The 12,740-nt window shown below is 46.6% G+C and overlaps 1 protein-coding gene across 3 annotated transcripts in view; it reads left to right on the top strand.

The window, feature by feature from the left end:
- LOC124036229 (E3 ubiquitin-protein ligase DTX1-like) overlaps window positions 1-12,523 on the top strand; it is a 75,480-nt gene extending 62,957 nt beyond the window's left edge. For all 3 annotated transcript variants that reach the window (XM_046350515.1, XM_046350514.1, XM_046350513.1), the window contains exons 6-10: window positions 4,973-5,034; window positions 5,167-5,325; window positions 5,688-5,849; window positions 9,194-9,283; window positions 9,422-12,523. In XM_046350515.1, the coding sequence (XP_046206471.1) occupies window positions 4,973-5,034; window positions 5,167-5,325; window positions 5,688-5,849; window positions 9,194-9,283; window positions 9,422-9,646 (698 nt within the window). In that variant the 3' untranslated portion in view covers window positions 9,647-12,523. The remainder of the gene's footprint in view (window positions 1-4,972; window positions 5,035-5,166; window positions 5,326-5,687; window positions 5,850-9,193; window positions 9,284-9,421) is intronic.
- Window positions 12,524-12,740: the final 217 nt, after the last annotated feature.

Below are 12,740 nucleotides of genomic sequence, written 5' to 3'. Positions count from 1 at the left end.
GAGACCTAAAGAGAAATTCATGTTCAATTGTGTCAAAGGCTTTACAGAAGTCCAGGAATAGGACAACCGCATCTGAGTCAATTGCATCTGAATAATTTTTAAGGTCCAAGACTAAACAAATGTTAGAGCTTATGTGAAGGCCCTTCATAAATCCTGTTAGTCTCATTTATAATGGTATCTATTCCTTTCTTTAATCTTTTGGCATAAAGCAGAGCAATCCATTTGTAATCAGTATTTAATAAAGTAATTGGTCTCCAATTGTCAATGAGAGAAAGGTCTTTATCAGGCTTCGGAAGCAATGAAATAAGGCCCTGTTTCATAGTGGAGACCATTTCCCCATTTTTAATGCAATCTTGAAACATATTCAAAATCGGGTCTTCTAGTAACTCAGGGGCAGGTGATTTCCCTTTTTTCATTGAATTCAGAGCCGCTCTAATTTCTCCCATTGACACAGGTGAATCGCAAACTGAGTGGAAATCATCCTCAATTACAGGGACATAATTCTGAATGTGGCAAATGTAGCTTTCACAACCATCATCCTGAAATTGAGAGCTGTAAAGGTTTTCATAAAAGGAATTGATAAATGATGATATTGTAATGGAATCTTTGCATAAAACATCGTTAATTTTGAGTGCAGTTATAGATTCTCATTTGTAGTTTCTCTTTTCAAGTGCAAAAAAGTAACTAGTGTTTCTTTCCCCCTCTTCAATCCATTTTGCTCTTAACCTTACAAAGGCGCCCTTTGCCAGATCCGTATAAGTCTGTTCTAATTCTAGTTGTAAAGACCTGAACACAGACTCTTCAGATAGATTATCTTTCTTTAGAAAACTGTCAAGCTTGCTCATCATCTCCTTTTCTCTAAGGTTCTTTAATTGCATCAGCTCTTTGGCGCGTTTAATGGTTACCACTCTGACTTTATATTTGAAAAATTCCCATCTACTTCCATGACCCAAGTCTTTTCTTGCAAAAATATCTTTAGCTGATGATTTGATATTTTCAATGAGATCAGTATCTTTAAGAAGTGTATTGTTTCATTTCCAATATCCTCAAGTACCTTTAGATTTTTTAGAAGCTTGTAAATTCAGGGAAAACAAGTGATGATCAGAAAAGGGAGCCAACTGATGATCTACATCTATAACAACTTGTAACAAAAAAGGGGACATTAGGAATAAATCTATTCTAGATTTACGTGACATAGTTTTGTTGGTCCAGGTATAACCCTTAGCATCTGGATTGAAATAACGCCAGGCATCCTCAACACAGAGATCCTTGCATAATGTAATGATAATGTTACTATTTTGAAGGTTTTGACTCGTTCTAGGAGGAAAACGATCAGCAGATGCATCAGGTGTTTCGTTAAAATCCCCTGAAATAATTAGAAAAGCCTCAGAGTATTTGTTGTTCAAATCCTGTACATTACAGATGATGAAAATAGCATTGACAAGTTTAACAGTTACTATGACCCATCTGCCATCTTGTGAAGATGTGGATTCAAGAATGTCACCTTTAAACGTGTGAATAAGTGTCAAAACACCAGCAGAATGATTTGATCCATGACTGAAATAGGCCATATCTCCCCATTGTGCTTTCCAAAATATCAAATCATTTTCACCTGAATGAGTTTCCTGAAGAAGGACAAAATCTGTATTACTGCGTTTACAGTATAAAAAATAAAGCTTTCCTTTTTGTAGGATTTCTCAAACCCCTAGCAATTCAGACTAACGATATTTAGTGAATTAAAATACGAACTCCTGCATTAAAAAATAAAGAACACAAATTGGATAACAAGTATTAATGTGAACAATAAAACAAACAGTGAACCTTGAGAGGATTACTTGACTGAAAACTACGCTCAGATGAGGTAGCGGTGGTTAACAGAATAACAAATCTATTTACTTCCTTTTCTTTGGCAAGAGTTCATCAGTTGTAGTTCGAACGGCACATGTATAATTGACAGTACATTAACTGTACTCATGGTAGTACTCACAGTTCCAATTAGCTTAATGTCAACAGAGTTACCCAGTAATCATTCTTCCTTGGATAAACACGTGTGGGCCCTTGAACCCCGCCTTCTGTATAAGCGGCCACAGTTTCTCTCTGGCAGCCTGATCCTGCGGTATCAGAGCTTCTTTGATGCGGAGTTTCTTCTCGCCCAGAAACTTGTTCCCCTTGGCCATTTTCCATATGATGTCCCTCCCTGTAAGGGCGCATAGTTAAGCGCAAGATGATATTGCGAGGGGGTCCATCAGATCTTTGTTTCCCAAGTCGATGTACCACATCAATCACGTCTCTTCGCCTGTCTTTGATGCATGGTGCCACTTTTCCCCAGGATATTAATGACTACTTCTCTAATATCCTCTCCCTCTACCGCTTTTACACCTTGGATTTTCAGATTCCACCTGCGAGAGTTCCTTTGAAGTGCAGCTACATTCTCACACAGCTCATTATTTTTGGATTGCATTTTCTTCAGCTCATTCTCTAGGAACGTTATATTTTCCTTGTTTCTCGCTCACAGTCTTGTGTAGTTGATTGACAGTTTCTGACAGATTATCGATCTTCTTTGATGTTTCTTCTGTAGCCCGCTCTATGATGGACACGTTGGAGAGCGAGGCGTCTTGTTTAGTAGACAGGGACCGGATTGCAGAGAAAAGTTCCGACATGGAAATGTCTTTTAGTTTTTTCACCGGTGGATTTTTACTTGGGGTCTGAGGTAAAAGAGGTTGCAAGGATTTCATCCTGGCCAGCTTTGTTCTTTCTCTTGCTTGAGATCGCGGCTTCTGGTGTATCCATGCTGCTCTGGTCCTCGTGGTGGCTAGCTAGCATGTCAGCCGTCTTCTGTGAGACTTGGATATTTCGTCTATTTTTGCCTTTCTGTCGTGTTCTTCCCATTCAACTTGACAAAAACAAACTCTAAACTTATCCCATGTCCATAAAAAAGTTATAGTTAGTTTCTTTCAATATTAATAGCCAATATTTGACTGTTAACCACCTAACCCTCAATATTGCTTTGAAGAGCGCGAAAACACTCCCTCTCACAGCGACGCCATCTTGGAGTCTCAATCAAATGTATTTATAAAGCCCTTTTTACATCAGCAGATGTCACAAAGAGCTATACAGAAACCCAGCCTAAAACTCCCAAACAGCAAGCAATGCAGATGTAGAAGCAGGTAGCTAATGACCCTCTCAGCATATTGAACAATGCACTCCCGGTGACCCTGGCGAAGGGGAAGGGAGGGCTCACGGTCACATTCACCACATTTCATTGGCTTCCCACCACATTGAAATGAACAGAGCTATTTCCACAAGCATAATTAAGATGAAGCTATTGTAGTGAGATGGGTTGATGATGATCCAGTGGTGATATGTGGTCGCTTTAGCTAAAATGGCACCAGGCCAATTTGATGACGTGGAAACCATAGGCGTCCCCAGGGGACTGCCTGTCCTAATTGGTCAGTGCATGATGTGGGTTTTTCAGCCCTGTTCCACCCAGATGTCTCCGCCATCTCTCCCCTCCACCTCCGGGCTGCAGACCCAGGCGGGGGCATTGGGACGGGAAGACACCACTGATTGATAGATGGGTTGCAGCCAATTGTGCCTGCATTGATGCAGCATAGCCCCCATGGAGCGAGGCAGAGAGGGAAAGAGATTTAGGGATATCCTGTTCCGGCTTCCGCTGTAAAGGAGGCCAGAGAGGCCTTTGATCTGGCAAATGAAACCATCAAAAAGGCAATGCCCGGAAAATGCATAATGCAGTCCTTCACCATATCTCTCCCTCTATCTCTCTCTCTCTATATCTCTCCCTCCATATCTCTCCATCTATATCTCTCCCTCTATCTCTCTCTCATTATCTCTCCCTCTATATCGCTCCCTCCATATCTCTCCCTCTATCGCTCTCTCTATATCTCTCCCTCCATATCTCTCCATCTATATATGTCCCTCTATATCTCTCTCTCATTATCTCTCCCTCTATATCTCTCCCTCTATATCTCTCTCTCATTATCTCTCTATCTCTCTCCCTCTATATCTCTCCCTCCATATCTCTCTCTATATATCTCTTTCTATATCGCTCTCTATATATCTCTCTATATAAGGATACACAAGGGAAAATAAATAAGCATAAATATGGGTTGTATTTACAATGGTGTTTGTTCTTTACTGGTTGCCCTTTTCTTGTGGCAACAGTTCACAAATCTTGCTGCTGTGATGGCACACTGTGGAATTTCACCCAGTAGATATGGGGGTTTATCAAAAATGGGTTTGTTTTCAAATTTTTTGTGGATCTGTGTAATCTGAGGGAAATATGTGTCTCTAATATGGTCATACATTGGACAGGAGGTTAGAAAGTGCATCTCTCTCGCTTCTCTGTCTCTTTCCCTCTCTTCCTCCCTTCCTCCTTTCTCTCTCTCCCTCTCTCTCTTCCCCAAATGAGCAAACAAAAGTGTTGGGGGAAGAGTGCCCGCCTGTAAGCGTGTTAGAGGTGTAAGCTGTGGGTGATCTCTGTCAGCCATACTAGCTTGGTTTCACACTGGGATTAGTTTAGTGTGTGGGTGATGGCTCATTGTTCTATGTCACTTTGAATGTGATCTCCTCTTCAACATCACACCCAGTATCACACCCAGTATTATTCATACTCTCTTATTGAACTGGTCTGTCTCATCATAATAAAGTAGGGCTGTGGTAGGTTAACAGGTTAAAACCTGTCCAAAATTGCTAATATATGCATATCATAATTATCATTGGATAGAAAACACTCTAAAGCTTCTAAAACCGTTTCAATTATGTCTGTAAGTATAGCAGAACTCACAGGGCAGCCAATCTTCCAAACTTTTTCTCTCATCAGGAAAGTTGGGCCAGACCAGTCCCTGGGTTTACCTAGTGCTCAAATAGACAGGATTCACTTCTCCTTATGCAGATCTATCTAGTCATGTTGTCCTTTTAACCATATCCTTTCAATGTTGTGTTCTGTTGCTAGGGAAAAGCCCAGAGGATGTGGTGCGGAGATACACGGAGAAAGTGAAGGTTGCCCCTGATGAGGTAAGGAGAGTCCTGGGTGATACACACTTTAATACAGTTTGAAATCAATACACTGTACAGTGTATCATTGCTATGCATCCCAACCCTGCAGTCAGATACAGTAACTGGTGCCCACTCACTTTCCCTTCCCAGGACTGCACCATCTGCATGGAGAGGCTGGTGACGTCATCGGGCTACGAGGGCGTCCTGCAGCACAAGGGCATAAAGCCAGAAATGGTGGGCAAGCTTGGCAAGTGTGGGCACATTTACCATCTGCTGTGCCTGGTGGCCATGTACAACAATGGCAACAAGGTGAGAAAGGGCATTCGCGCCAGCGCTTGTTATGGTATCATTGATACCATATCGTAATATGATATTGTATAATAGCGGGTGAAATTACACACCCCATTTGGTGTGGTGTTATACTTTGATATCATTCGATTAGATGAGATTAGATTGAGATCAAACTAATTCAGAACAGGCCTTAGTCTGCCAAACACAGTTCATGCTCATTTTAATGCATAACCATGAAACAAAATGACAATTACTTGTTTTATTAAAAGTCAATTTAGTACAGAAGGTGGCTCGATGATCATGGAGTCACTCTAGATTAGATTCCATTTGTTTGATTAGATTAGTTATGAATATTGAACATTTAATGTGTCCCTGTCCAGGATGGCAGTCTGCAGTGCCCCACCTGTAAGGCTATCTATGGGGAGAAGACAGGCACACAGCCCCCTGGGAAGATGGACTACCATGTCATCCCCCACTGCCTGCCCGGATACCTGGAGGCCAAGACCATCCGCATCGTCTATGACATTCCTGCTGGCATACAGGTAAGCACGACTCATGACGTGCCACAATTATATCCGCCACACTCCCACGTCCACTCATCCACTGGCTCTCCTTCCTAGGCCTATTTTCTTCCATCTACGTTGGTATAAGACTGCTGTGTCTGACATGAGGATGCTTCAGAGGGTATTTGACTACGTGCTTAGTGTTGCTGAGGGGGTTGAAGTGTCCCAAAGCCGCGTGACTGCATCTTCGTAAAGAGAGAGAGAACGATTCACCTCCTCTCTTTGCAGTGGGCGGGGCGGTCGAGAGGAGGGAAGATGGCTGCATATTTCATCCTGACTGTAGAGCGGAGCTTTTAGTAGAGTCAATGACCTTTATTTTCAGAAGAGCAGACTTAGCCTCAGTCTGTCCTCTGCCCTCCACACTGCAGCAGCACATCACACCACAGCCCACTCACAGTGCCCCATCCCACCACAGCCCACTCACAGTGCCCCATCACACCACAGCCCACTCACAGTGCCCCATCCCACCACAGCCCACTCACAGTGCCCCATCACATCACAGCCCACTCACAGTGCCCCATCCCACCACAGCCCACTCACAGTGCCCCATCCCACCACAGCCCACTCACAGTGCCCCATCACACCACAGCCCACTCATAGTGCCCCATCACACCACAGCCCGCTCACAGTGCCCCATCACACCACAGCCCACTCACAGTGCCCCATCCCACCACAGCCCACTCGCCGTGCCCCATCACACCACAGCCCGCTCACAGTGCCCCATCACACCACAGCCCACTCACAGTGCCCCATCACACCACAGCCCACTCACAGTGCCCTATCATACCACAGCCCACTCACAGTGCCCCATCACACCACAGCCCACTCACAGTGTCCCATCACACCACAGCCCACTCACAGTGCCCCATCCCATCCCACCACAGCCCACTCACAGTGCCCCATCCCACCACAGCCCACTCACAGTGCCCCATCACACCACAGCCCACTCACAGTGCCCCATCCCACCACAGCCCACTCACAGTGCCCCATCACATCACAGCCCACTCACAGTGCCCCATCCCACCACAGCCCACTCACAGTGCCCCATCACACCACAGCCCACTCACAGTGCCCCATCACACCACAGCCCACTCACAGTGCCCCATCACACCACAGCCCACTCACAGTGCCCCATCACACCACAGCCCACTCACAGTGCCCCATCCCACCACAGCCCACTCACAGTGCCCCATCACACCACAGCCCACTCACAGTGCCCCATCACATCACAGCCCACTCACAGTGCCCCATCCCACCACAGCCCACTCACAGTGCCCCATCACACCACAGCCCACTCACAGTGCCCCATCACACCACAGCCCACTCACAGTGCCCCATCCCGCCACAGCCCACTCACAGTGCCCCATCACGCCACAGCCCACTCACAGTGCCCCATCACGCCACAGCCGACTCACAGTGCCCCATCACGCCACAGCCCACTCACAGTGCCCCATCACGCCACAGCCCACTCACAGTGCCCCATCACACCACAGCCCACTCACAGTGCCCCATCACACCACAGCCCACTCACAGTGCCCCATCACACCACAGCCCACTCACAGTGCCCCATCACACCACAGCCCACTCACAGTGCCCCATCACACCACAGCCCACTCACAGTGCCCCATCACACCACAGCCCACTCACAGTGCCCCATCCCACCACAGCCCACTCACAGTGCCCCATCACACCACAGCCCACTCACAGTGCCCCATCACATCACAGCCCACTCACAGTGCCCCATCCCACCACAGCCCACTCACAGTGCCCCATCACACCACAGCCCACTCACAGTGCCCCATCACACCACAGCCCACTCACAGTGCCCCATCACACCACAGCCCACTCACAGTGACCCATCACACCACAGCCCACTCACAGTGCCCCATCACATCACAGCCCACTCACAGTGCCCCATCACACCACAGCCCACTCACAGTGCCCCATCCCACCACAGCCCACTCACAGTGCCCCATCACACCACAGCCCACTCACAGTGCCCCATCACACCACAGCCCACTCACAGTGCCCCATCACACCACAGCCCACTCACAGTGCCCCATCACACCACAGCCCACTCACAGTGCCCCATCACACCACAGCCCACTCACAGTGCCCCATCCCACCACAGCCCACTCACAGTGCCCCATCACGCCACAGCCCACTCACAGTGCCCCATCACATCACAGCCCACTCACAGTGCCCCATCCCGCCATAGCCCACTCACAGTGCCCCATCACGCCACAGCCCACTCACAGTGCCCCATCACGCCACAGCCCACTCACAGTGCCCCATCACGCCACAGCCCACTCACAGTGCCCCATCACACCACAGCCCACTCACAGTGCCCCATCACACCACAGCCCACTCACAGTGCCCCATCACGCCACAGCCCACTCACAGTGCCCCATCACACCACAGCCCACTCACAGTGCCCCATCACACCACAGCCCACTCACAGTGCCCCATCACACCACAGCCCACTCACAGTGCCCCATCACACCACAGCCCACTCACAGTGCCCCATCACACCACAGCCCACTCACAGTGTCCCATCCCACCACAGCCCACTCACAGTGCCCCATCACACCACAGCCCACTCACAGTGCCCCATCACACCACAGCCCACTCACAGTGCCCCATCACGCCACAGCCCACTCACAGTGCCCCATCACGCCACAGCCCACTCACAGTGCCCCATCACATCACAGCCCACTCACAGTGCCCCATCCCACCATAGCCCACTCACAGTGCCCCATCACACCACAGCCCACTCACAGAGCCCCATCCCACCACAGCCTACTCACAGTGCCCCATCCCACCACAGCCCACTCACAGTGCCCCATCACACCACAGCCCACTCACAGTGCCCCATCACACCACAGCCCACTCACAGTGTCCCATCACATCACAGCCCACTCACAGTGCCCCATCACACCACTGACTCTCCTCACTTCCCCCTTGAAACACATCTTCACTGACAGCTGTACTCTGTGGAAGAAAGTCATGAAATAGTAATGATACAGTGCATTATGATGTAGAGTGGAGTACAATGACTACGGTGTGTCATGTCAACACATATCACCTGCATCACAGAGCATGGCAGTTACATGTTTGCTATACAACTGGAAAAAGAAAATGTTTCTTAATGATAAGTAAAAAGGTTTTGGCAGTGCCCCACAAAATTCATGATTTGATAGAGTCAAATAAACTAGTATGACCATTAGTATAAAAGTTCATCCCAGGGGCACATTTGACATTTCCCTCTGACTGAATGTTAAGAGAACGAGAGGGGTTGTTTTTGTTTTTGTCCTTTTCACCAGGCCACAGAGCATCCCAACCCAGGGAAGAAGTTCAGCGCTAGAGGCTTCCCACGGCACTGCTACCTCCCAGACAATGACAAGGGCAGGAAGGTGAGACATACATGACTGTCTGTGTGTATATGGGAAGGACATGTTTTCCAAAATACATTATGCAGAGATGGTGACTGCACTGTAAGCTGCTGCTGAACCTACAAGGCTCTCATCCTCTGTCTGTCTGTCTGTCCCCAGGTCCTGAAGCTTCTGATCATGGCGTGGGACCGCCGCCTCATCTTCACCATCGACACGTCCAGCACCACCGGCGAGTCAGACACGGTGGTGTGGAACGAGATCCACCACAAGACAGAGTTTGGCTCCAACCTGACAGGGCACGGCTACCCAGACCCCAACTACCTGGACAACGTCCTAACAGAGCTGTCAGCCCAGGGGGTCATGGAGGACAACCTGAAGGACTGAGGGGGGAAGAGAGGCCACTGAGGACTACCACCCATACTCCTCTCTGACATAGAGTGGGCCTCTGCATGAAGAGGCAACATGCAGCCAAGATAACTATATTTTACTCCCACACCCAAAACAGACCTAAAGACCCTCAGATTCTGTATGTGGCCATGAGAGCGGAGGAAATATAGCAAATGACATGATAACATCACGATTGTGTTATACTGTTATTTGCATTTACCTAAACATAACTGTAATACTTTTCTGACTACTGTCTCTTTGTCAATGCCTTGAGCAGGTGTATGTTTGGCAAAATGTCAACCTGATAGGGTAAAGGAACGTAAAGACAGGATTTGAATGAAAACTGATCTCAATGTGTATTGGTGGTTGTGGGGTTTAGACATTGATGATCAACTGATCATTGATTCCTCTGAAACTGGATTTTGAACTTCCTCTTTTGTACTGATGAAGATTTAAGACTGTGACATCGTAGCATTGAAAGAGATGTCTGTTTATACTCACCACCAAACCATGTGGCCCAGAATTTGATATTGCATTTTAATGTTGACTGCACACCGGGGATTTTTGCAGAGACAGTTGGCTCGGGCTCTGAAGGCTTCAGATGTCTGTCCCGGTTTGTTCTAGTTTTATCAGATGTGTATTTTTTAATGAGCAGGGAAGTGATTTCTCAAGTTGTAGTTGGTATTTGTGTGGAAATCTTCAGGATAATTTTTATATGCAGAATTGTAAAAGCGTGAGTGCTTTCCCAGTCCAATTCACACCAAATCTACACAGTTCAGCTTGTTGTCATATGCTGATGAGGTTGATCGTGAGAGTCTTTTGAAAGTGAGGCCTTTTGCTTTAGTTTTAGCTTGGTGATTTTCTGCAACAAAACTGTCTGTAGATCTGAGTGGACAGTCATGGTGATGTGATTCTCAGGAAGGAGAGAGGGCATCTCTGATTGGCTACACAGGGCCGTTTCACAAAGGCTTGGCTCCACTGGCCTTTGAGCCTGTTGAAGGTTCACATGCACCTTCTGGCAGAGAGACAGTCAGTTGATCTGAAGATTCAGCTGTCTCACAGTAGATGTATATTCTAACAGGGGTGCCAACCTGGGGAGGCCTTTGGAAGTTAACCTGATATAGATCCATACACAAGCATCTTACCGATCAGTTAGATGATTGTTCAAAAAATGTATGCTTCTGTAAGTTAAGATCTGAGGCAGTCGAGCAAGCCTCGCTCCACTCCAAGGTTAACCTCATTCGTTTTGTTGAAACACTGGTGACGTTGACCTCTGTGAATAAGCCTGTCTTAGAGGAGGCGTTGGAATGATCTATCACGCTCGCATCACATGTGCTTGCCTACTTGCGTGTGTGTTTGAATGTGTGTTAGTGTGTGTGTGTGCTGTGGTGTTAATACACTCTCTGGCTTTCTAAGGGCTTTATTTAATCCATATTGCGGTAGTTCAGCATTACAGCGTGATTGAAATTTAAAGACAATGTTCCCGCTTCAGCAGAGACTGCATTCATGGTAAACTCAATCGGAAATGACTTATACATTTCCATGGCGCAATCTGGAACGCCTCAGTCCTTGAACAGAGGAGCAGAACATGCTTCGCAGAGAGCGATGTCCTCTTCAAAGAATGACTCTCTCCTCTGATCCATCATAGAGTAGAGTAGGCAGAGCGCCCCCCCCCCCCCCCCCCACACACACACACACACACACACACACACACACACACACACACACACACACACACACACACACACACACACACACACACACACACACACACACACACACACACACACACACACACACACACACACACACACTGTGATGTATGAGCCTCTGGTGTTCCTCCTGTTGGGCTGGTTGTATGATAAGCCTCTGCTGCAGACAACACCTACCCCATACTGTCTGATTCCTCTGAAGGCTCTTAGGTCTGATACTGATGTACGGGCAGCAGCTGCGTTTCCCCTTCCCTCAGCAGCTAGAGGAGCTCATTTTACAGTAGGATCACTCAGAATGTTGTTCTATAAAGTACAGTATGTGAAGCTGATGTTGCATTGGGAATTTCCACTCCCTTTGCTCCCTCCTCTCTCCCTTCCCACAGATTATTTGCTCATAAGCTAAAGAGTTCTTGAAGATTTGAGTTATTTTCCAAAAAGAAAAGTTAACCTTTAAGCTGAATAATTCTCTCCTCCAGTTGGATCTGACCAATTTGAATGAGTGGGGATGTTGGTATAATCTAGAAGAGATTCATGTTGAGGTTTTATGGTGTCCCACCCACGTCACGGGTTTTGATCCTTGAAATGCTTTTGAATATCTTGGACTGAATCATAGTCTTCCGTAGCACTTTGAGGCAGCAGTTTTCTTTCATTGATCCTTTCATTTTAGGAAGATGTCTTGAAATGTATTCAAATTCAGCTGTTTTTTACGTTTATGTTTATAAACTTGTCTTGTATTGCTTCAAAAATATACGTATATATATATATATCTATACATTTGCAGATGTGATCTACCTTTAAATGTACATGTATGCTCAATTTGAGTCATATGGTGTAAGTTTAATTTATTTTTATACTCTTCTATTTATGAACATATAAACTCACATTTACCCGTCCACATCACTATACACACAGGCACATATTCAAATGAATACAGAGCCTTCAGGAAGTATTCAGACCCTTTGACTTTTTGCACTTTGTTACGTTACAGCCTTATTCCAAAATGGATGAAAACAAACATTTCCATCCTTTCTCTTAACACAATACCTCATAATGACAAAGCAAAAACAGTTTTTGCTAATTCATTAAAAATAAAGAAAAAGGAAATATCACATTTTACATAAGTATTCAGACCCTTTACTGAGTACTTTGTTGAACCACCTTTGGCAGCGATTACAGCATCAAGTCTTCTTGGGTATGACGCTACAAGCTTGGGACAACTGTATTTGGGGAGTTTCTCACATTGTTCTCTACAGATCCTCTCAACCTCTGTCAGGTTGGGGGGGTGTTGCTGCTATTTTCAGGTCCCTCCAGAGATGTTTGATCAGGTTCAAGTCCGGGCTTTGGCTGGGCCACTCAAGGACATTCAGAGATTTGTCCCG

The sequence above is a fragment of the Oncorhynchus gorbuscha genome, linkage group LG05, assembly GCF_021184085.1.
Source record: "Oncorhynchus gorbuscha isolate QuinsamMale2020 ecotype Even-year linkage group LG05, OgorEven_v1.0, whole genome shotgun sequence".
NCBI lineage: Eukaryota > Metazoa > Chordata > Actinopteri > Salmoniformes > Salmonidae > Oncorhynchus > Oncorhynchus gorbuscha.
Note: the sequence above shows the minus strand (reverse complement) of the source record. Positions and strands in the feature narration are given on the sequence as shown.